This window comes from Phlebotomus papatasi, chromosome 2 (genome assembly GCF_024763615.1).
Source record: "Phlebotomus papatasi isolate M1 chromosome 2, Ppap_2.1, whole genome shotgun sequence".
Lineage (NCBI taxonomy): Eukaryota > Metazoa > Arthropoda > Insecta > Diptera > Psychodidae > Phlebotomus > Phlebotomus papatasi.
The window spans coordinates 87,180,513-87,205,830 of record NC_077223.1 but is presented as its reverse complement, the minus strand read 5'-3'; the positions used below and the strand labels follow the sequence as shown (position 1 = coordinate 87,205,830).

At 32.9% G+C, this 25,318-nt stretch overlaps 2 protein-coding genes across 20 annotated transcripts in view; one reads left to right on the top strand and one right to left on the bottom strand.

Moving 5' to 3' along the window:
• The window catches only part of LOC129804882 (potassium voltage-gated channel subfamily KQT member 4), a 343,722-nt gene that overhangs the window by 153,627 nt on the left and 164,777 nt on the right, over positions 1-25,318 (top strand). The window lies entirely within an intron of this gene.
• On the bottom strand, positions 22,610-24,792 carry LOC129804917 (uncharacterized). The gene is made up of 2 exons (XM_055852701.1): positions 24,439-24,792; positions 22,610-24,288 (listed from the first exon to the last, which is right to left on the bottom strand). The coding sequence occupies exon 2, from the start codon at positions 24,286-24,288 to the stop codon at positions 22,999-23,001; it is 1,290 nt and encodes a 429-aa protein (XP_055708676.1). The 5' UTR covers positions 24,439-24,792; the 3' UTR covers positions 22,610-22,998.

Sequence of the window (25,318 nt, the reverse complement as noted above, 5' to 3'; positions counted from 1 at the left end):
TTCCTTTCTCTGCTATCAGGAATTTTTTTTTGACTTCAGATGAATGTACTTTGATTAATCGTGACTACCGTAAGTTAAGGTTTTTCAAAATGTGTCTCCGAAAATCAGGTTCACGAATTAAATTTTAAAAGTTTTGGAATAAAAAATTAGAAAATATAGGGGAGACTTTGGCAAAACTTGTCAAAACGCATATTTAATTCTTTCACGAGGTCTGAGAAAACTTAAACGTTTTAAATTGAGCATATTCTTATAGGAAATTTACTGCTCTACAACATTGCAGAAGACTATTTTCCTCTATCTCGAAAGAAATGTGATTTTCGAATCATTTTCTAAAAATCGATTTTGTGGAGATTCTCAAAATTTCTGGGGTAAATTTTGTCAGTCTTTGGATAATTTGTGACGTTTTAGTCTCGTAAACGTTAAAAATATCAAATAGACATATTTTTATAGGAAATTTATTCCTCTACAATTTTATCGAAGATAATTTTTATCTATCTTAACGAGAAATGTGCTTAAATTGAACTAATCCGTATTGATATTTTCTTTAAGCCAAATATACCATAAATAGGGCTTAAAATTTCATTATTTTTTATTTTAAATAATCCTTCCTCGAATCCCTTGAAACTTTGTAAGTTTAAGAAGGTTCATGAAGGCTATCTATAATAAAAATTTCAAGCCTCAGTCTCTTTTGTTTTAGAAAATAGTGAATATTGAAATTTTCGTTTTGACAAGTTTTGCCCCAGTCTCCCCCATTTTAAGTTGCAATATTGTACTTTTATGAACTCAAGAGCTTGAATTAAATATTATTTTTATTATGTTGAAAAAATAAGAGAAAATATTCATGAATACTAAACCCACGTAACCCCTTAATTCCCTTCCGGATGGTGGCCCTATTTCAACGGCTACAATTGATTTTTGTCTCAGGCTATATCCTAGAAACTATTTGATTTTTTCATAAACCTTTCCTACTTAGTATTTTTGGTCATTATTACTTTCTTCCTTTTATCGCAATTGTAACAGGGATAAGAAGTAACGTGGAAAATACTCACTTGTTATTTTTTGGTTAGATAAAAAATGCATTGTGAGGAAAACTCACAATGTATCAGTTGACTTCAGTTCCTTGAGTTTTCCTAATCAAGGAAACAAGATCTTGGTATATTCAGTATTAAATACTCCAAAACTTCTTTAAATATGAATGAAGTATTTTCTACATTCCGCTTTTGAAAATGTTGCTACTTGTGTTGCTATCTTTTTTGATTTTCTTTTTTTATGTTTCTTTCTTGGAATTTTTTTCCGTTGAATTTACTGAAAATGAAGTCTTGAGGTATTGTAATCCGCATAAGGTTTCTGTTTATCAAACATCGAGATAATGGTGTGTGCAAAAAATGTCTGAGATTCTTCCACTTTTTTTTGGGGATTTTCTTATTAATTTTAAGTGCCTGTTCTCACATGTACTTATCTCGGGTTCTTGTGATTGTTATTCTTCCGTGGATCCCTTTTTGCCATGCTACTCTCAGCAAATCTTTTTGCCCAAAAGCAACTTGGCGTCGATTTTAAATGATTTTGCGCTTCTCTTATCTATTTCGAGGGATGTTTATGCAGAATTCTGTTGGTGAAAATATTGTAACCATCCCCTTGTTTATAGTCAGTGTGTTTTTTTTTTGAATATTCCGCTATTGAGATGCGGAAGAAGAAAGGTGAAAATGTGGCAAGATGAACATGTCTGAATTTGGTTTCTTATGAATAAATTAGAAAAAATGGTGGTAATTTGCGAGAAATGAAAAAAAAGAACAAGGGTGGCATGACTACTTGAAGGAATGAACAAAAAAATATTTATAGGACACTCTCCAGTGTTAAGTGAAATGGATAGAATACCAAATTGTTCTATTTTATTTGCTGGGAGAGTACGGATAATTAATTATGTACAGTGTAGTGAAAAGATTTCTCTACACAAACTATTTATTGTTCCAGCAACTGTTTGGGGGTAGTGGGAGGACAGGGGGTGGTTGATGTTTAATGCAGTGAGTTGTTATGTATCTGATCATCTGATGGGGAATGGTCTGCGTGGTTTACGGAAAATTTACAGCAGCCTTTTCAACCAATATTGTTAATTTTTTTCTGGTTTGCGCCAATATTGAAATCACTGAATTAATAATTCATTCACAAATATTGCCCTCAATGGCACTCGCAGCAGACTGAAAAAAATACAACAAAAAAACTTGTATTTTGCTTTTTAAATTTACGACTGATCTCTCTTGAGATTTTCTGCCATTCAATGATCGATAAGCTTTGGTAATTAAACTTTTTTTTATAGTCAACATTAAATTAATTAGTGCTTGATTCATTTTATCATGCAGAGTCAGGAGCTTGCGCTAAAATATCAGTTGTATTGTTTGAGAAACATGATATACATTCCCGTATATATCGAATTAATATTATGTAAATATTGTGTGGTAACACGAAGAATGGTATTTTGCTATCAAATGTAATATATCGGATTATGTTTAAGCGGCACTAAATTGCTAAGAAGTGCTGGATGGCGTCTTAAAGAAGATGAAAGGCAGACATCAAGTAAAATAAGCAGAATGTTTGTGACACAAATAAACATACCCCACAATAATAATAAAAGTGTGGAATATCATCAGAAATTCAAACGAACACATTACAGTGTTACACAAAAAATGATACGTGAGTAAGATATTGAATGGAAATTCGTTTCATTCAACAGAAACAATAATAAATCTTGCATTAAATGGCAGAGACAACATGGAATATTTCCATTCTTGTGCTTTCGTATCTATTTTCCAATAAAAATGTTATAATTCCATGTAGTTCAGTTTGCGAGCACCCATGCTTATGGGAATGAGAGCTTACAATAGAGCTTCATAGAGGCGTATGGGGTAGTTTGACGTACCAAATTTAACTTTTCTAATGTTTTATTAAAATATTGTAAAAAGTTTTAAACAGTCCACTAAGGAGGTTATTTCTTAATTATTTTACTGCTCCAATTCAAAAAGAAAGCAGTTATATAATCCACTTTTATAAGAACTTATGACACAGCTAGAGGTCAAACGGTAAGAGATAACGACTTCCGTTCTGCGAAGACCCCCCTCCCCATAGGTCGATATTATCTAGGACAGTTTTATCCTTTTTTCGAAAACGGCTCCTACATTTTTTTTCATTTTCGAATATGTTTTGGAGGTAGTCAAGGTGAATATTTCGTCCTTACACATCTATGTTCGAAAAACATTTCGATATCGAATTTTTGAATGTCAAAGTTAAAGAAGTGATTTAACTGACGTGAAGATAATATGAAGGTAGGACACGAGTGACCCTTCCAGAAGTATAAGTGGAGGACAATTAGCTGATTTTCAAGTCATATGTTTTTCTCTGAAATGAAAATTGTCCTCCACTGACGCTTCTGGAAGGGACACTCGTGTCCTGCCTTCATGTCAAAGTTACACCACTTTGGTGTGCTCATTTTTTAACAAAATGCCCATTTTGGACAATTCGAGTGAATTTGCATCTAGTGGCCGTGGATAGGTCTCATTGTAAACCCGAAATGAACAACAAAACGTTGTTTTTTCTGCTTGAACTTGTAAGTAAGTATCTTACTTACAGTAGAGTCTCTTAAATCTGAATCTCGCAAATTCGAACGACGTTTGAATTCAAAATGTCAATTGTGAAGTTATGTTAAAAAATTCATATTCTGGATGAATGAAAATCATATTTATGAGCTTCTTCCTGAATGTTTACATACATTATGATCATATAAAATGAAAAAAACATGTTACCACTAAGACTTATGAGAAAGTACGGGAATTTGATTCAAAGTACAATTTAATCTTAGATAAACTTCGTTAGTTTTGAAAAAATCGCTCGAATTTGGGAGGTGACAAATGTCAAAAATACCCCCCGAGCGTTCGAATTCAGAAGACTCTACTGTACTTACTTACAAAAATTTTTATATGCCCACGACTTTCAAAATCCTAGACTCCAGTGGCTATTTTAATGTCCAAATGGTCCAAATTATAATTATAGCGTCCCTCATAAAAAAAAGACAAGATTCTCCAACTGGTCTTCAGTGTGCAAGCGAAGTTACTCCTTCACTCCATCGAGCATAACTTTTTTTGAGGATCAATAAAATATTGATCCTTTCCGAAACCTTTAGGGTTTCATAGGGGTTCTTTCATTCCATTTGCTTCTTCACTTTAAGGCCGATGACTAGCGATGAAGCAAATTTTTTGAGACTTCCTCCAAAGCGTATTAAAGTACTACTATACCTCTACTATAAGGTATATTTCGAAAAACGATAAATTTAATTACATTCAAGTTTTGAAAAGCCCTAACGATAAACGATTCAACGTTTCCAGCAAAATATAGTGACATTAAATTGTCACATTTGAGTTCCATTGCGGATTAAAAAGATCAAACAAATATTTACGAAAACGCTATTGTGATTTTTTTAATTAGATTTAGATTTAATCAATATAATGAGAAATCATTATGCAAAATATGAACCCACTTCGCTCAGTTTTTTTGCAGTTTTTTGTTAAGTTATACGCGCTGATGATGATTGCATTTTTTTATAGTTTTCATTGTTGAATTTTTAACTACAGCATTTTAAACGATATTTTATTCAGTAGGGTAGAATAGCCTATTTCAGATCCTGCTTCAAACGGTAACTCTCTTCACAACTCCAAATAGGAGTACAGAATATTACATCTCGCACTCAAAGAGATCGCAGTACAAAGTTCAATACAAAGTACAATACTATACACAAAGTGAAGGCCCTGCTTTTTAATCAATTATTTTGACTGATACTATTAAATGGTAAAAAACTTTTTTTCATTTTTCTTTTCAACGCAAAAAAGATATAGGGTATGAATTGTGGAAAGGTGGACACTTAAGAAAAAGTTCAATTTCAAATTTCAAATTTTTATTTTAAGCCGAATAAATATTTATTATATTAATTTAATTTGTATCATGAGATTCCTTGTGAAATATTCTAACAGAATCTTAACAGTTTTTATTAGAATTTTCTACCAAATAATTTGAAAATTCAATCAAATTAGAAAGCAACACATTTTAAAAAGGTTGACAAAATTTTGGAATGTGGGACAAAAACTTTTGGAAAGATGGACATAGTGATATTAATGACAAAATATTATTCGAAATATGAAGAAAATCAATTGTTGGTAGTTTTCTGCGTATACTTGCACATTGGATACCTATGCTTTGATTGTTTAATAACGACTTTTGCATTTTTAACTTCTCAAATAATGACAATATTAGGTCCAATAATCTCTTTATCGAAAATTAAAATATTTAGTTGATTTATTATCAAGTTTCTAGGGAGGTGTCCCACATTGCAGACTGATTGGTTCCACTTTCCAAACTGTCTCGCTTTCCACATTTTACCCTATAGTCCTATTATGTACCTTGTGTATATGGGCATGAATGAATAAAACAAATCAATTCAATTCAATTCAATTTTCTTAAAATTGGGTTTTTTTTGGAAAGGTCTTGAAATTTCTAATCTTCTGCATTGATTTTCAGTAATGAATTCGTAATCCTTAATATTTCGTTTTTATTTGTCCTGGGCCAGTGGTTCAGCGGTAATTAAGGCAAATTGAGCGAATTTCAGGAGAGACTTTTAAGAATATAAAGACTTAAGTTGCGTAAGAAAGACTATATTTTTGAATTTATGAGTAAAAAAGACTCTTTCTTTATTTTCTCCAGCTCCTGATGAGAGCTTTGAGGCTATGCCGAAAGCTCTGGAAAAGTTGATGAAAGTTCCCTGAGTGATTTCCACTTTCCGACGATTTCCGGATTCCCCACAGATATAATAAAGTTCCACTTCTTGTTTTCTTTACAATTAAATGTTTAAGTTTTTCAAAACTATTTCAGAACTAGGATGGATTAAAGTTACTTGAAGTTTAATGGTTAAATTCTTAAAATTTATAATTGAAAAAATTGTAAATTTTAGGATGATTCTCTGGCAATTTTTGAATCAGTTTATATCGATTGTAAAGTACCATCACTGAGAGAAATCCGAAAAAGTTAAAATAAAATTCCGGAAATGATTATTATACCCCGCAGTATTGATCTGAAATCGGTGTAAATATTATGCTTTTTAGGTGTATTATGGGTTAAAGTTACCCTTTTTCATGTTAATTTTACCCTTAAAAAGGTGTAAAATTAACATTAAAAAATGTTGACATATTTTTGCACCTGAAAAGTGTTAAAGTTATATGAGGAAAAAAAGTTAATCGCACCCTCGTTTTTTTTCTCAGTGATTATCACAAAAACTATATGAAGAAGATAATTCACGGAAGAGTTCTATTTCATGAGTTCGAACACTCCGCAAAGCTGAAATGCTTTATCATCTTTTTTTTCTTTATTAAATTCATTTTTAAAAAAATTATTTGTTTGTTGTTCCTTGCGATTTTGAGTTCTTTATTGGCAAAAATGTATATTTAGTTATTATAAAGAATTATTTATTTATATCTGAAAAACATGAATCCAATGTAATTAAAGTAACCAATAGGAAAGCACGATGGAACTCAAATATTTTAAAGGAATAAATATTTAATCTAATGTGAATGATGCTTTAATTAATATTTTTAATCAATAATTTAAAGAGACAGTGCATCCTTTCAGTATGAATGTATCTGCCCAACCTTCCCCTAATGATCTTCCATCATAACGAAGAATGCTTTTTGTACACATTGAATGATGTCTAATCCACTCAAAATTTATTTTCTCCTATTTATTCGCAATATAATCATAATTGCGAGACAAACAGTAAAAATAGCGCAAAAGTATATGTGTGTGGGGAGAAAAATTAAGCTGATATAATAAAAAGTGCTGGTGGTCGAATTAATGTAACCATTTAGTGGATGGGGCTGGAGTGAAACAAGTAAACCATCATCATCTAACAGTGAATGTTTGGGGTCACCCCCATGATGTCTTCACCATTTTACCTCATTTTCTCACATTCAGTCCAAAAATACAATGTCCGAAACTTCTTGGCTTCTTATAACCAAATTGCGACTAAATAAAACTTTACTATAGGACGCGTGGTAATAAATTTTTTTTGTGACCTTTTCACTCCTCGTGGAAAAATCGATTTTTGCAATATGTTTTTAGTTTACACATTATATACATGTTGGTTATTTTCTTTGTGGTCTAAGATATATATTTATATGCTATATAGAATCTTCTTTCAGGGTTGAGTGACAAAGTGGATAGAAAATTGGGCTAAATTAATAGTATTAGGATTTAATATTGAGGTAGAAAATTACATCACGAAACAATATAATGCTCCAAGTCTGGTGTTTTATTGGCAAAATTATTAGTCAGAGTCACCTTCTTCCTTTCGTCCCATTGTTATTGGTGGCATGAAAAGCTCCTCGATATGTGATTGGAAAGGAAATTATTCTCAAATTACTACTGAGCGACTATACCAATAATTTTTATCGATATTTCAGTTTCTGTCTCGTTGAAATTGGTCTAGATTTCTTCTGATTTTACTTACACTGTCAGTCCAGAAAAGTTGTTAAAACCATTTATTATGATAGTTGATAGGTGATGTTTTGAACTTAATAAACATTGAAATAAAAGTATAGTAAAAATTATTATGGTGGTGGCTTAACCTCTAAAGAAAATATTTATAGAGTTGTTTGCTAAGAAATTTGTCGAATGGAATTTCTTTCATATAAAATTTCTGACAAACAAGAACTTTTAATTTGGCTAGGAGTTACTACACTGAGAAAAAAGGAGGGTGCGATTAACATTTTTTCCTCATAAATTTAACACTTTTTAGGTATAAAAATATATCAACATTTTTTAATGTTAATTTCACACCTTTTTAAGGGTAAAATTAACATGAAAAAGGGTAACTTTAACCCCTGATACACCTAAAAAGCATAATATTTACACCGATTTCGGATCAATACAGCAGGATAAAATTAACATTTCTGGAATGTTATTTTAACTTTTTCGGATTTCTCTCAGTGTAGGGGGAAGTGGGGCTACATTGTTATACGATTTTCCCATATTTCTAAAGGAAACTGGGTTTTAACTTAATGTTATTTGGATAGACAAAACAATTGTGGATCTAAATAAAATAATTATAAGGACTAGCTTCACTTAGAAATGGGCCAAAAAATCGTACAACACTGACAGAAATCCGAAAAAGTTAGAATAACATTCTAGAAATGTTAATTTTACCCTGCAGTATTGATCCAAAATCTGAGTAAATATTATACTTTTTAGGTGTATTAGGGGTTAAAGTTACCCTTTTTCATGTTAATTTTACCCTTGAAGAGGTGTAAAATTAACATTAAAAATTGTTGATATATTTTTACACCTAAAAGGTTTTAAAGTTGTGAGGAAAAAATGTTAATCTCACCTTCTTTTTTTTCTCAGTGAATGTAGCCCCACCTCCCCCTAAAGTTTTTATGCTTAAATTGGCCGTAAATTACTCTGAAAGCAAAGATTTGTAGCGATGTTTATTTTTGCACGTTTTCTGTTGGATTTACCAACTGAAAATCAAATTTAAATTATTCCCATTAAACGAGATTTTATTCACAGCTCCACCTGGTTTCACCTGAGCCTCGGTAACAAGCTTTCTTTACAATAAGCACAATAAGTAATTACACTATAGGTTCTTCGGCCTCTGATGGGGGAAGTGGGACACCTTTGAATTTGAATACTTTTAAAATTAGGCATCTTTCCCCTATTTTTAAATGGTACTGATCCTTATTGTGATATAAACAGCTGTAAAAATAATCAGTAAAAATTGAAATAAGTCAGCTGTTAATTCTGAATTAGCACAAAAATACAATTTGGTCAAGTAAAAAAATCAAATTCGATCAGTAGGAAAACTTAGAGGACCTTGTAAAGTAGTGTGCATAATAATCTTGTAATTTTTGATAAAGAGGAAATAAAGTGTGTTTTATTTTCCGTAGTACCATTTCAGATGCTAAGAGTACAATATTATACTAATATATTTTGGATAATTTCGTTTCAAAGTACAAAAAAAATAATTTTGATTATTAAAATTGATCTCTTATGGCTCTAGCACACCTTTTAGACAGGTAAAATTTCATGAGATCGAAATTCACTTCCTTTTTTTTCTAATTTTGTTTCGGCTCCAAACAGCTGAAAAGCCGAAGCTAGAGGAAGAGAATAATCCGAATCCCGTCAGATTATTCCCTTGCTCTGGTGAGAACTTCCTGGGGAATTCTTCCACTGTTTGGACTGACTCTCGGCTGTTTTCACGGCCTCTAGTAACGGCTCTTTCGAGCCACCGGGCTTAAGGCAGTAATGCCCCCTTGTGTAGGCTACCCCCGGGGGTGCCTCGAGAGAGTTTAACCAAGGTTAGAAATAAATTTCCAACCTTGCAGTCCGGCAAATGAATGCCTCTAGTGAAAAATTCCTCCAGAAATATTCTCAAAGCCTGCCCTAGGTCTTAAGGCTTCTTGAAGAGAAGCCGCTGTTTCCTGGCAGTAGGGAGCCAATTGGCCGCTGGTAATCCTTAGGCAATAGGATGCCGCTGGTCTTGGGCCAAAAGGGAGATGCGATTTCTCTGGAACAAGCACTCTCGTGCTGCTAGAAGTGAAACTCAGGAATCTCTATCGCAATCTGATTTATTTAACAAAAATTAACCCTATTTATACAAAATCATTTTTACCCCACTTAATTACCCATGATGCGTCATTGCAAAATTGCACATTCTTTATTTTGCTGACGAAAAATGCTGATCAAGAAGTGAATGAACGGGTGTCATTAGCACTAGGCATAATGACCTAATTTCAATAAGAATTTGACAATTTTCAATCTCTAATATCATAGAAACTACTTGTTATAATGGTAGCAAATTGATACCAGATAGAGTTAAGGATATAGAAAATAGGATGGTAAAAGTTTAGGATCGTTTAGCATCCTAGTTTCTTCAATATTTGCCGTTAAAGTGAGGCTTGTTTTGTATACTTCGTGAAATGACTCGATTTAACCAAAACTAAAATCCGTATATTAGTTAAACTATTCGTCTCTAATTGAAATGACAGGACATTCCTAGTAGTAAAGGTATCTAAAAATAGTGTAATAGTCCTTAAATCCTTTAAGGATAAGTCATTGACTTGAAAAGTAGGGGTAACGAAAACCTTTGTAAAGTCTTGGTGAAGCCAAAACTATCCGACTTTTGTGTTGAATTATTCGTATCCTTTTTCGGATGTGAGGACTTATGATGAATATCCTGGCGATTTAACTATTCAAAAGTAGTTCGATATGAATTAAAACCCATTATTATCCCTCAAAGATTAAAAAATCCTAATTTGAAAATAATTTGTATGAACGTGCATGTTCATCTTGAACAAATGTTCTGCATATAGATATTTCATTCTTTCGCACTCGAAATTCGATTGAACTAAATTTAATTCTGTGTGATGCTCAAAAGAAGAAGAGTCCAAAAGACTGGGATAGACTTATGCAAAATGCTTGAGAAAGAAAGGAATGTGAATTTCGATTTCATAAAATTTTCCCTATCTAAAAGGTGATTCTTGATTGGATCTAATTATTCTTTTACTAATCAAAATTGATGATTTTACTGACCAAAATTAACCTTTTATTAATTAAGATTTTCTTTACTGAATTAAATCCATATTTTTCTGATCAAAATCTGTTTTCACTCACTTAAAATTGATATTTTTGTCCACTAAACTTATCTAAAATAGGTTTTTTACAGACCAAGATTTGTTTTTTCACTAATCGAAATCGATTTTTCAGCTAACAAAACTTAATTTTATGCTTATTTACAAAAATCGTTTCATTCACTAAAATCAATTTTTTATGACTAAAAGCGATTTTTAATTATTAAAAGCGATTATTTACTGACCAAAATTGACGTTTTTGTTCATTAAAATCACTTTTAAATTGACTAATACCAAGTTTAACTATCCGACATTGATTATATTTTATCATTTATTGCCCTGGTACACCTTTTAGGCCAGAGAAATTTATGAAATCGAAATTTACATCTTTTTATTGCAAAACGTCTAACAAATGTCTATCCCACTCTCTTGCAATCTTCTTCTTTCTTTAAACGTCACAAAAAATTTAATTTAGCTCAATCTAAATTTAAGATCTAAAGAGTGGAATAGACAAATGCAAAACATTTGGGAAAAAGAATGTGAATTTTGATTGGTTGAATTTTTTTTAGCCTAAAACTTAAAACGTGTGCCGAAGACTTTAAAATCGATTTCTTTACTGATCAAAATTGAGGTTTTTACTAATCAAAAATTATTTTTTTGTTAAAATATATTTTATGACTGAACGAAATTGAATTTTAACTGACCAGAGTTGATTTCAGTTACCAAAATCAATCTTTTGACAAAAAGAGAATGATTATTGTTTATTGCCAAAATCGATTTTTGACTGACGAAATTTGCAATTTTCTGGTACAATTTGATTTATTTCTGGCAAAATTTGCTATCTTATAAAAATAATTCTTTTGTTGAGATTTATATAATTTTTGTAGTTTTACTGCCTATTTCAACAATCTTATTAATAAAAGTTTTTTTTTTACTGATCAATGATTTTTATTTGCCTAATTCTTTCTATTTACTTTTAAGTGAAATTTTTCTAACTTATTTTATGGAAAATCTAACCAAAAATGTTTTGGTTTTAAATAAATAGAAACCATTGGTTAGTTTCTTCCTGACGCTCACAGGAAGGACATTCTGTCCTAAAATAAATCACTTTAGTCAGCTTCGTTCAGCTAAAATCGTGAATTTTTATTTTAGATTTAACGATATTCTCTTTAATTCTGAAATAACTAAGACAAATAATATTTAAATTGTTATTTTATGTCAAAAATAAGATTTTCATGTCATAACTCATATCTGATTTTGATATTATAGTCTTTAATTTTAATTTAATTTTAATACTTACAAAATTTTTTGTGCTTTATCCGAATGGCCTTTATAAATTTTACTCTCTAAAGTTAAATGGCTTTATCGGAGTTGTATACAAATAAAAGGCCCTTAAAAATTTTAAGTTGGTTTAGCTTAGAGTTTTATCCCAGAATTGAGGGGATTATTGAGAACTTTCTGGACTTACTGTGTAAACTTATATTCGCTAACTTGGTAATAAATTCAATTTTATCTAAACATGTGATTACCACAAGAAGAGCTCGCAACTTAATTTGGAGTAAAAAGTGCATAGAGCGAGACCTCAGAAAGTTGTGCAAAAGTCTCATCGTTTAGGAAAAGTGACGAAGAACAGGAGTAGTATGAAATAGTAATGATAGAACATGATAATGAAGTGCAGTAGTTAGATGAAAAAGCCTGGAATAATGATGACAAGTGCGCAATTCAAAGCTCAGAAGCTTTTAAAGAAGTCTTCAAGCGGACTCAAAGTGGTGGACGTCAGCGAAACTTGACTAAGTGTAAGTTCCATTGATGTCACATTTATATGTACATATCACCATTGTTGCTCCTTTTAGCTCTTTTCTCATTATATACCCAACACTTCCGTCCTCGTATTCATATAATTTGAGGATCATGTTTGTAATATATTCACCCACAAGAGAGCAAGTTACGTTGGTGTGTATTTGTGTTAATATGATATATGGAAAATGCTCACAGCATAGACGAAAAGCCTCGCCTGAAGGGTGTGTCGACTTTTTGTCTCATTTTTTTTTTACTTCTTCCTCCCCTAGGCCCTTCTCACTTTAGATTTCAATTAAATTTCCTTACCACCGCAGAAGCTCTTATAGAGTATTATTAAGCGTAAGTACTTTGTATCTTCTTAGCGCATTTCCTCTCTCTTGAGACTTCAAATTATTTCCTATTTTCTAATTGTAAACATGAAATCCCCTAAATGCCTTTTGAGTCGATAAGAGAGATTTGAGGCCTTTGATACAATCATCCCTATAAGCTTGATATAAGTCAAAGTGCTGATTATTGCCGCTTCAAGAGTACTTTTGTTAATACTAATGATGTCAGCCCGCAAGGCACTGAGGAAAATTACCAACTTTACCGGTGGTGTTAAATATAACAGGTAGTGATTCACATTTCTCAGGTGAAAAACCAATGATTTACTGTATTTGAACATTTTGTTATACAAGAGGATTCGCGTTAATTAAAATGAAACAGAAGAATCTGTCCTGGAAAGAGATTACTTCCTCTTATCGAGATTTATTCCATGGATATTCAATTGATAGTAGAACCACCAGATTCGTATTCTCTCAAGAAATGTAAACATAAGGGACAAAATTATGATTAGAAACGGTGTACATAAATAATTTGAAGTGAATTGAAATGATAACTTTTTAAGGTATTGGTACTATTCCAAAAAATGAAACATTTTTTGAATACATAACTGTTCTCATGTACATCTGTGTTATCGACTTTTCTCTATGTTGGGTTCTGTCACGACTGTTTTCCCGAGTCATCGTCGTGTCCCAAAACAAACAAATAATCGTAACAGAAACCAACACAAAAAAAAAGAAATTGATTACGTAGAAGCACTTGAGAATAGTCATGTACTAAAATAATGCTCAGGAGAAAGACTTATGATATTGCTCCAATGAAAAATGAAAAGGGTAAATCTTTCTCTTGAACAGTTTTTTTAGTACATTACTGTTTTTGTGTGCTTCTGTCTCATTGACCTTTCCTATTGTGTTGGTTTCCAAGTCCTCCTTCGAGTCCCAGAACAACCAAACAGTCGTGACAGAAACCATCGCAATGAAAATTTGATTACGAAGAAGCTTTTGAGAACAGTCATGTACTAAAATAATGCTCAGGAGAAAAACTTATGATATTGCTCCAATGAAAAATGAAAAGGGTAAATCTTTCTCTTGAACAGTTTTTTTAGTACATGACTGTTCTTATGTGCTTCTGTCTTATCGACTTTTCCTATTGTGGTGGTTTCCAAGTCCTCCTTCGTGTCCCAGAACAACCAAACAGTCATGACAGAAACCAACGCAAAGAAAATTTGATTACGCAGAAACTTTTGAGAACAGTCATGTACTAAAATAATGCTCAGGAGAAAAACTTATGATATTGCTCCAATGAAAAATGAAAAGGGGAAATCTTCCTCTTGAACAGTTTTTTTTAGTACATTACTGTTTTTATGTGCTTCTCTCTCATCGTCCTTTCCTATTGTGGTGGTTTCCAAGTCCTCATTCGAGTCCCAGAACAACCAAACAGTCGTGACAGAAACCAACGCGGAGAAAATTTGATTACGTAGAAGCTTTTGAGAACAGTCATGTACCAAAAAAAAAACTTTCAGGAGAAAGATTTATGGTGCTATATTCCAATGAGAAATGAAAAGGAGAAGTCTTTCTCCTGATAACTTTCTTTTAGTACTTTACTGTTCCCAAGTGCTTCTGCATTATCGACTTCTCTTTGTGTTGGTTTCTATCATCCAACCACGTACGCCTCACGCCCTAGCAAGTCCGTCTCCATCCTCGTGGCGGACTGTTACATAGACCACGAAAACTCCTTACCTGTTCTTTACTACCAGGTCGGGTTGGAGACAAGTGTCATTGAGGAGAGTGAAGGTCTGGTCCTTGGAGAGCGTTGCCCCTGGAACTTTTAGCGCTACTTCATCCATGATGAAATCATGGATCTTATTGTGGTGCTGGAACCTTCTGCTTTTTGTCCCGATTCAGATACCGAAAATGTGGCCCAGAGTCTTCAAGACTGCTCCACATGGCCGGAAGATCACATCGGGATTTCCAGTGAATTTAGTGATGGAGGTCCTATACCCTAGAGTATTTGTACGGGCCCGCAGAGTCGTGAGGAAGCGAGAGGGACACAGCAGCTCAGGGCGAAAGAGCCACTGATTTTCCCCCTGACTTCCCGCGAACACATGAACGGCCATTCTCTGGTCACGACTTGCGGCCCAGGTACTTAGCACCTCCCTGCACTCACGGGACTTAAAGTCCTCAACGGTCCGTGGGGACTCCAAGGGCCACATGAGGCGGTTATCCGAAGCATAGCCCGTGAACTCATTACTTATTTATCGCCCTCTTATCTTGCACCCCTATGAATTGGTGTCTTGATCCACGCTATCGATTCATCGGTGGCTGGGTCGGCCTCTTTTCCTAGAAGAATAGAGTCCGCCTCTAAACACTTTCCTGACTGGGTCGTCCTCATCCCTGTAAACCAAATGACCAGTTCACCGGAGTCTGTTGAGACGTATTTGCATGAAAGGAGTTACCTCTCGGGTGCACGGGCTTCAAACTTAAGGCTTAGCCTCATGGCTTAATTTCTCTAATTTACTTTGAAAAAAAAAAATGTTTTGTCAAATTAACAAGACAAGTTTGTAAAAAGGATGTTCTTCCATACAGAATATGGAAAAGTTTTGTAAAATCGATGTCCAGCTGGATTTTGTTAAAAGTTTGTGAAAAGGGTGTTTTTCCATATAAAATGCAAGAAAAAGTTTTGTCAAATTGGTAAATAACATCCTTTTGACAAATTTCAGCAAAATCCATTTGTTCGTTGAACAAGACATTTTTTTCAGAGTATCAAACAAGATATTTCAAAAAAAATTGAATTAGGATTTGATTATTGAGAACAAATTATTAGAGGAACTGGGCTAAACCTACAATCTGAAGCCAGGTTACCGCTCATACACCTCATAGTTGTATAGGCTCCGGTATTGTCCCTCCTCACGTATGTGACCAAAAATCCATCATGGAATACTCTTCTGAAAAGCAGCTATGAGTTCGCAATTCTCTTTGCTGCGCACCCACGTTTCAGACGAATACGTGCAGACAGGAAGGATCATAGTTCTATAGAGTAGTAGCTTATACGGACTTCAGACCTAAGGCTTAGCCATAAAGCTTAACTTCTCTAATTTCTTATCAGTCAAAAAGTTTTGGAAAATTTTACCTTAGAAATGGATTATTAAGGATAATTAATCTATTTGAATCAGAAGAACAAATTAAATTTGTTGCTATTTATGATTTTGAGACCTTCGGAAACTGGGCTAAACCTCTATTCTTAAGACGGTGTTCCTCTCTTTGATCACTCAATGAATCAAATGATGAAGGATTCAGTCTCTCCTCCTTCTATCCTGGGTTCAAATCCCCTTTAGGCCATCAGGATTTCTCTTCCATTAAAGGTGTTCAAAATACAAACAGGGAGCTATACTTGATACCATGGGGAACAAGACTAATAACTTCATTCCTGTACAGGAAAATAGTTCCAAACTCCCTTGTGGAAAGCCTTCTTCCCTCATATGGAATGTTGTGCCAACATTATTATTATTATTTTGCTGCTCCAGAAGATCATTGAGACTTGAAATCCTTGAAATAGTATGGGAACTTTAAATTTTCATGCAGAAATGTCTCCTTTTCCTTGTACACACTTAATACGATAAGAACATTGCAAATGATTTCACTTGCAGTTCTGCAATATTTAAGTGATTCTGATACAAGGAGATACCATGGGTTTTATCTCGTTTAACCCGTATTTCAGCTTAAATTCACACATATTCTGGCTTCTATTCCACTTAGGCACACTGTTATGGTATTTTGCAATCTTGAAGATGTGAGTTGAAGCACAAAATTGTCTCAAATGGGCTTCCAAATCCACCATAAGAATTCTATTTTCTCTTTGCCGAAAAAAAATCCCAAGCAGCATTTTTAAAGTCTCTTTGAAGTGAGCAAATCGTTCTCTTTTCGTCTCTAAAAGATTAAATTCAGCAATGTCACTTAAGTGAACGAAAAAAAAGGAGCTTATGTTCTTCAAGGAATACCGCATTAAAGTAATTGAAAAAATTGACTGCCAACTTCACACAGATTCACTTTGTATGTCCTTTTCTCTCAATATAAGTCAATTTATTTTTTTTCTTCTACTTTGCATGTATTTTTACATGGTTCCAAATTGAAGTATATGAGAGTACTCATTTTTTGTATCATACAACAAAATAATATTAGAAAAAAAGAAGAGGGCAATAAGGTGAAAACGACACCTTTTTATGATAGAACCGTGATACTTTTTTATATACTTGTATGTTTTATGTATACAAGTGTTATGTGGTACGGTGGTGAGATATTTCAGGAATCGCGAGGTATCAATTCAGCTGAACTTTGATATGAACTCTAGCCATTGTTTATATTTCTCTCAAACATCTATATATGTAGTTTAATTTTGGTAAATTCCTTTCTTTCATAAAGACTATGTACAACATACGCTCTTGCTATTGACTACAGTGAACCTAGATATTTTGTAACATCAGCGAAATTGTGTGCTTTTGTTTACATTTGAACATCAAGCTCTTCTGCTAAAAGCACATATTAATTTGCACTTTGCAATGGATGGGAAAGTTTGCATCCTAATCAGGATTTTTTTTTGTATAATTACATTTAATTTTAACTGGGTAGAGCATGATTATGTTCTAGATACCATAGGGATTGAGCTAGATTTAATGAAGGGGGGTGGCCTCAATTAAGAAGGGTGCTGCACCTACCTCGCTCAATGGGCTCATTATACTTCACGTTTGAAAACCAGTCGGTATTCATTCAGAAAGTTTGATGCATAAATGCATAATGCTTGCTAAAAGTTCCTCTTAAATGTACACAAAAGCTTTCGATATTATACTCTGAAATTGTTTTGTTAATAAATCACTTTGAGCTTAATTATTTGGATAATGATATTCATGCCCATTTATGTGCAATTATGATTATATCAATAATCCTATTTGATAAAAAATATATATACAAATCAAATTAACAATAATTACGTGCAATTGTCTGCTGTGAATTTAAATAATTCAAATTGAAAATTCACTAATGAAATTTTCCGCTCAAGTTCATCGAAGCTTTGTGAATTCATTTGCGATTTTATTTGACTAAATTTACCATTTATTGTGTTCTTTATCGTTGTTTTCCAATAAAACATTTCAATTATGTTAAAAATACAGAAAATCCTTACATTAGATTGTGTTTAGAATATTATAATGTTTGATGTGTTTACCAATTGAAAATTTTGCATAATTTCTATTTGCCTTCTGGGGATTTGTTATGAAACATAAGTTATAAATTATAGTACTATAGATGATTCTATGCTTTGTTGAATGTGCTTCCTGTTGCATGTTAAATCGATACATAAGGATTAAATGCAACATTATTGGTAAATCAAAATTACGACTTTAGTTTTGAATCAGGAGATTATTACAGAGGTACATACACATACATTACAATTGATATTTTAAATAAGATTTTTTTTATATTAATTAAGATACTGTCGAAAGAGAATTTATATTTTTTAATTTTAAATTTTAAATATAAATTTAAATCACTATTTAATACACTTTAATCAGAGAGTAGGGGAAAGTGACCATGCTTAATACTGTAAAATGATGTCCAAGATTTGTGATTATTTTCTGATTAACACACAAACCGAAGCGATTCTTGCACTATGACAAAAAAAATGTCTGACTTATTAGGTTCATAATCCAACCTCAAATAGTTCCTGGAAATCCTTAGATTTTCCTCAAGAAGAAAATGAAAATTCAGTATCGATTTTTATACAAGATGGGTCCGGGGCCTTCCTGTATAATAATTGATTCGACAATTCGGAGGCCCATATTCACTGCAAAAAATTCACCGGATACAAAAAATTGCACATCAATATTTAGACGGAACTCTAATCTATCTGCTTAAATCGTTTATATGACTGATTATTAGTTTTAAAATCACTTTTATGTAATTTTTCTAAGCCATGTTTTTATGACATTAGGGCGCTAGCTAAAACCATTTTTTCACTTTGAGTCCATGAAAATGTCATTCTGCAACCTTAAAATTCAGGCAACAGAGTTGAAGATTATGTCAATTGTCGATAAAATTGGCGGATTGCAATATGTGTAATTATGAAATAATCACATCTAATGATATAGTTGCCACATTAAAATTATCATTCATGGACCCTTCTTAGAATATAGGATGGACACAAGTAGAATTTATGAATTTGTTACCACCCACAAAAATAGTGTCCACCAAGTAAAAATATTTTTACATAAATATTAGTACTGATGAACCCTCTATGTGCCTATGATAGTAGTTTTCCTGAAAAGCGACATTAATTAAGAAATATTTATGAAATATCATGTATTGAAATTACAGTTTTGGGCCTATTTTTGATTTTTGCTTCCTGAAACTAGGAAAAAAGAGCTAGGATCCTAATTTTTTTAGGAAATGTGAGGCTTAGCACCAGCTATTGAAATATATTGCGATGAGTCATAACTATTGATTAACATAGGAAAAAAATAGTTATTATCAAGCTTGGATCGTATCAAGCATGGTCACTTTCCCCTATTGCATATTTTTGGCATTTGCTTTATTTCCCCTACCAATATAAAATTCGTTATTCAGAAACAATATTTTTATTTTTTAATTTTTCTGATATGAATCCTGAAATGAATTTTATGAAAACCTAATTTAGCATTCACTCACATTTATATTTTATCAATTTTTAAAGGCTTATGCTTATATACAAGCTCACATTTTTTTAATATATGTTGTAACGAATAATAGAATATCGAAAATAGGTAGCAAAACTCCCAATCTTTGTGAATTACTTGAATTTGTAACTTAGATGTTATACCTCAAAAGTACTTTCGCATCATTAACCGTTTATCGGTTCTCAATCGATTCACAAATTACTCAAAAAATCGCCTAAAAAATCTTTGGATGAATAAAAATGATTTTCAGATAAGAATTAGTAACCGCCTATAAAACGCTTTATTTCCGTTTCATAACAGATTAGAACCGATTTAGTCTTATCAGAAATTCCAAGACCTTTCCAACGAACCCAAACATAATACCATTCGCTTGACAAATATACTCTCTAGGACCTTTTAAACCTTCGACTTTGAAAAACTTTTATTAGAATTACTTCCACGTATAGATGGCAAATTTCATGAAATTTCACGTTTTTCCGCCTATTGTAGATGAAGACTACCGTGAAATTTCATGAGATCTGCCATCTATACTTCCAGGTAATCTCTAAAAAAGGGTGGTGTAAAAGCGTGCCAAGCTGGAACTCGTGACTTAGATGCTATATACCTTAAATATTCTTTCGCATCATTTGCCATTTACCGGTGTTATCAATCGTTTTTAAGAGATTTATAAATAACTCAAAACATGCCCAAAATAGCTTAGCTTAGGAGTGATATAATAGAATTTCGAACAAAAATTATTTAACGGTTATGGAAACAGTTCAAGACCTTTCCAACAAGTCCAAACGTAATACCATTCGGTTAAGAATTTGCGCTCCGTAGAGCCTTTTTAATCTTTTTAATCTTCGATCTGAAAAAATCGTTATTAGATGTGATTCAAGGGCTGCTACCGCCACAAATCAGAATTTCGGAAGAGCTTCATTTAGCTCCATATAAAATGAACAGAACACCGAGGCCCTGGATTCAAGGGGATTTTCATATAAAGACGAAATATCCACTTGGGTAATCTCTAAAACGGGCCCCGGCCAAAATCCCGAAAAACAAAATCCCGAACGCCAAAATCCCGAAAACCAAAATCCCGAACGCCAAAATCTCGAAAGCCAAAATCCCGAATTCTTAAAAGTGTCATAGCTACTCCCACGATTGCACCTGCGCTTGCTGGAGGCAAAGGCAAATCTTCTGTGTCTTGGGAAATTATTCTATACATTTTCCTCCATATAATTTCATCTCTTTCATTATTTTGAACATTCGGGATTTTGGCTTTCGTGATTTTGACTGCCACCGTCTAAAACATATCCAAAAATTAAAAATATCGCATTACGAGTTTTCGAGCAATCGCAAAAAAAACAATGTTTTGGAAGGAAGTTAAATGATGGAGGGAAAATGAGGGAATGTTAATGGTCCCAGTGTCGACTTATAGGGGGTCCTCAGAAGGTTGTAAGTCTCTATCTTCACAAGATTATAATGCTGAATATTACTAGCTAGCTGAATATTGACTAGCTTCTCTCAATCTCTTATTTATGGTAATCTCGGAAAGAATATGTCTTTGAGGGAAATGTTTGAATATATGCTCAGATAATATACATATCGAATATAATATCAAACATCAGTTCAATTTTACAAACCAATATTTATCACATGAAAACCTAAAAAATGTCAACAAGTAGTTTTTTGCAGTTTCTACTATTCACTCTGGCTTCCCTTTCCAAACTCTTTGCTAGCAAACTAATGTGTTATTCATGGAATTGTACTATGCTGTTGCAGCAGTGAAAATTTTACTTGCAATGGCAAACGAATTTTCTGCTTGTTGTATCCGTATACACAGAAAAAAATGAGCTTTTGTACATTACTTCCTTTGAAATTATGAAAAATAATAAAATTACCTTTATTTTTTGTCTCCTTTTTATTGAAAACGAAATAGAAAATACTAAGCAAAAATGCATGGTGTATTATAAATTTAAAAAAAAAAGTCTGAATAATATTTCTTTTTGCGTGACTAGTGGTGGGCGTGGTTTATTAGTAGCGCAGTTAATGGGCGTGGATTATTATTTTGTGTGGAGGCAATAAGTTTTCAGTTAAAAAATTGATATTTTAAATTTAAAAAAAAATTTAAAAACATTCAAGAAACATAAATGAATTAGGGTACTTTAACGATTTATTGCCAATTAAATCCAATACAGCCACATTGGAAATTTAATGTCCTTTCAAAAGTAGCCTCTTTAAAGTGATTTAGCGTGGAAACTCAAAATCGAATTTTTTTCAGGCATAGGTGTCTATGAACAAAATATTCGTCTTAACTATTTCCAAATTGGAAAAAAAAATCTAGGAGAGTTTTCGAAAAAAAAAGAATATATGGTTTTGGAGAGGAAGAAAGAAGGTGGTGGAAAAAGAAAAAAAAATAGTGTGGAGATAATGTTTGCTTATAGGGAGTCACCGAAAACCGGAAATCGATGTTTCTTACCGTATGTGCTCCAGGAGGGGAATTCTGTAACGCTCTGGCAATGCCATATGACAAATTGGGTTCGAATCTCAGGAGAGCTTTTTCGAAAATGCGATTCTGTAGCCGTGACATTGCCATTTCAGCTCACGTAGCATTGTCAGAAGTCACATATTTGCGATTTCTGCCAATTCAAATGACAATGAATTTTGTTAAACAAATTAAACAAGACGTACAGTATTTTCATAAAATCATCAAGTAAAGGGATTTCATTAAAAATTCAATGAATTGCATTTTCGAACTTATATGATATGACAAAAAAAGCTCGAATTTCATTGCCAGGTTTCGAACTCACGCGTGACAATGCCACGAAAATTACAGAATTCCCCTACAGGACGATGACAAGTTGAAAAAAAGCTGAATATATAACTGCTCTTCTCTTTGAGTTCGAGTGGTTCGAGCAGTAAGGTAGGGGAGACTGGGACAAAACTTGTCAAAACGAAAATTTCAATATTCACTATTTTCTAAAATAAAATAGACTGAGGTTTGAAATTTTTATTATAGATAGCCTTCATGAACCTTCTTAAACTTACAAAGTTTCAAGGAATTCGAGGGAGGATTATGTAAAATAAGAAATAATGAAATTTTGTGCCCTATTTTTGGAATATTTGGCTTACAGAAAATATCAATATAGTAAAGAGAGGTAATCCGGATACTTTTCATAGAGTGCGACTTTAATGCTTGTTTTTGGACTGATGAAATATTTTTTCCCCATTCCAAATCAATAGAATTATTCTTTGTTTAATTTAGAATCATAATAGAAATAGAATTTTAGCAATAATATTGATGAAAATTAATAAAATTACGATAATATTAATATATGCGCAAGAATGTTACTGCGACGCTTTTATGTAACTCCGTTGAATTCGATCAAACTCGGATGCTCATTTTAAGGAAAAGTTTAATGCATAAAAATGAGAAGATATTATTTCAAAAACATTTTTTTAGAGTTTTATTCCATCAATTCATTTCAATAATTTATTATTTAATTATATATATTTTTATTTATTTTAAGATTGCACTCAATTCTTTGATTTTTCCTCGGTTTTCTTGGCTGACTTCCTTCCACGTTTTTTCTTTTCAGCTTCAATTGGCATTTGAGCCTTTTCCTTTACCATGTGTTTCTCCTTTAGTTTTATCTCCTTTTCTTCTGCCCTTATTTTTTTGTTCCTCTCTCTGGTCAACTTCCGTTCAGCAATTTCTTTCTTTTTTTGTAAATCCTGCCTCAATTTTTCCTCCTGTTCCGCGATCATTTCCTCGGAAGATACAATATACTGGTGTTTCACATTGCTGGCTTTGACCCTCTTCTTCTGACGACGTTTTGGAATTTCTCCTGGCCAGAAATAGCATTGTTTTAGTGTGTCGAAGATCGGTTGAGTCTCAGAAGTTGCAGAGAGTTGGTTTCCAGGGAAGACTGGATCATTTGAAGGATTATTGTCGGTGGCCTGATCGTGCTGGTTATTGATAATGGACTCCTCTGAATGTTGGAAAACAATTTTCGGGAAATAAAGACCAGCATAGAAAAGTGGCCCATCCATCCAGCCACTTTGTGGTGACGTTCCCATTTTCCATCCTTCTGCGTTGTGAATGGCAATTTTTGGAGTAATGTCAGTTTTATGAACAGCCATTGGAGGAGCAAGTTCGCCAGTAGCTGACATCATGAAGAGTACTGTGATACATTGCTTCGGTCCTGAATTTTTAAGAGATGGAACTACACGTGAACCTCTCCTGGACAGGACATTTCCATCTTCCGGTGTCAAAAAGAAGGCACTTTCATCGCAATTAAAAACACGGTCTGGTGAAATGCTCAGAAGGTTGTGTTCTGTGAAATATCCAAGACAATTCTGAAACCATTCCGTGAGGTCTTCAGCAGTAACAGTAGCTCTTTCCAATGAGAAGGATTTTGGTTTGCGTTTGCTGAGTTCTGGATGACGCTTAAGAAAATTTCTGAACCAAACGTCTCCGGGTCTTCCAGCTGTAAAATGGTTTGGAATTTTGTAGACCTCACAGATGAGTTTAACGCTGTCCAGAACTTGTTCCTTCCCGATGGGATGCCAGCCATCCGCACATCCCAGGATCCATTTGACAAGTTCTTTTTCCTGTTCTTTTGAAAGAATTGTTGGCCTGCCATTGGGGCACTCCTCTGGGTATTTGCCGGTCAATTTGTTGTGCAGTGTTGTTCTTGGGACATTAAATGTTTTGGATGCATATGCTATGGTAGAACCATCTCGTACACACTGCAAGGCATTCCTAAGACCTTCCTTAGAGTAGGGCTTGTCCTTATGGGTCTTTTCTTTTGTTCCCTTTGGCATCTGAAACAGAAAAAGAGTCCTGAACAATGCAAATTCTGAACCAAAACATTGACTTTCACCGCATCCGACATGCATCGAAATGTAAACATTCACAAAAATCACTTATTTCTGTATGAATTATTAATATATTATCAATAAACTCTTACTCACCTTGTAGATCAATAACTACACTAACTTTTACTAATAATTTTGATTGCAAATAATGTTTTATTATATAGAAAAAACACTAAACTTTTTCCAGCAACGAGCTGTCAACAGCAAAATTTTCTCAGAAATTAAATTTTTAGTACACAACCCAGCTGACCCGAGCTTAAAAAATATTTCTCTTACCCACTTATTAAACCGATAAAAATATAATTTTTGGTTTTTCTTAAAGTAGAATAGTTATATTATGATACTGCAGTAATTAATTACAGAAATAAAAATATAAATTATATTTTAAGTGGATGTATCGGAGTTAAATCGGTCGCGGCATCCGAGTTTTGCAATCGTCGGAGTTACATGGCCTTACTATACTGATTAGCTCAATTTAAGCACATTTCTTGTTAAAATAGAGAAAAATTATCTTCGACAAAGTTCTAGAGGAATAAATTTCCTATAAAAATATGTCTATTTGATATTTTTAACGTTTGCGAGAGTAAAATGTCACAAATTATCCGAAGACTGACAAGATTTGCTCCAGAAATTTTGAGAATCTCAGCAAAATCGACTTTTAGAAAATGATTCGAAAATCACATTTCTTTCGAGATAGAGGAAAATAATCTTCTACAATGTTGTAGAGCAGTAAATTTCCTATAAGAATATGCTCATTATAAAACGTTCAAGTTTTCTCAGAGCTCGTGAAAGAATTAGATTTGCATTTTGACAAGTTTTGCCCCAGTCTCCCCTAATGCTCTAAAATCATTCCAATTTTTCGTTGCTTATAGCGTTGATTTTAAGAATGATGAAGCATTGATTTTGTATTATTTTTGCATTAAGTTAAATTCATTTTCGATTTTGATTTTCGATCATTTTAGTAGAGATTTAATTA

Excerpts from the sequence above, each read along its gene's own strand:
- LOC129804917 (XM_055852701.1), bottom strand. The coding sequence starts at position 24,288 with ATGCCAAAGGGAACAAAAGAAAAGACCCATAAGGACAAGCCCTACTCT.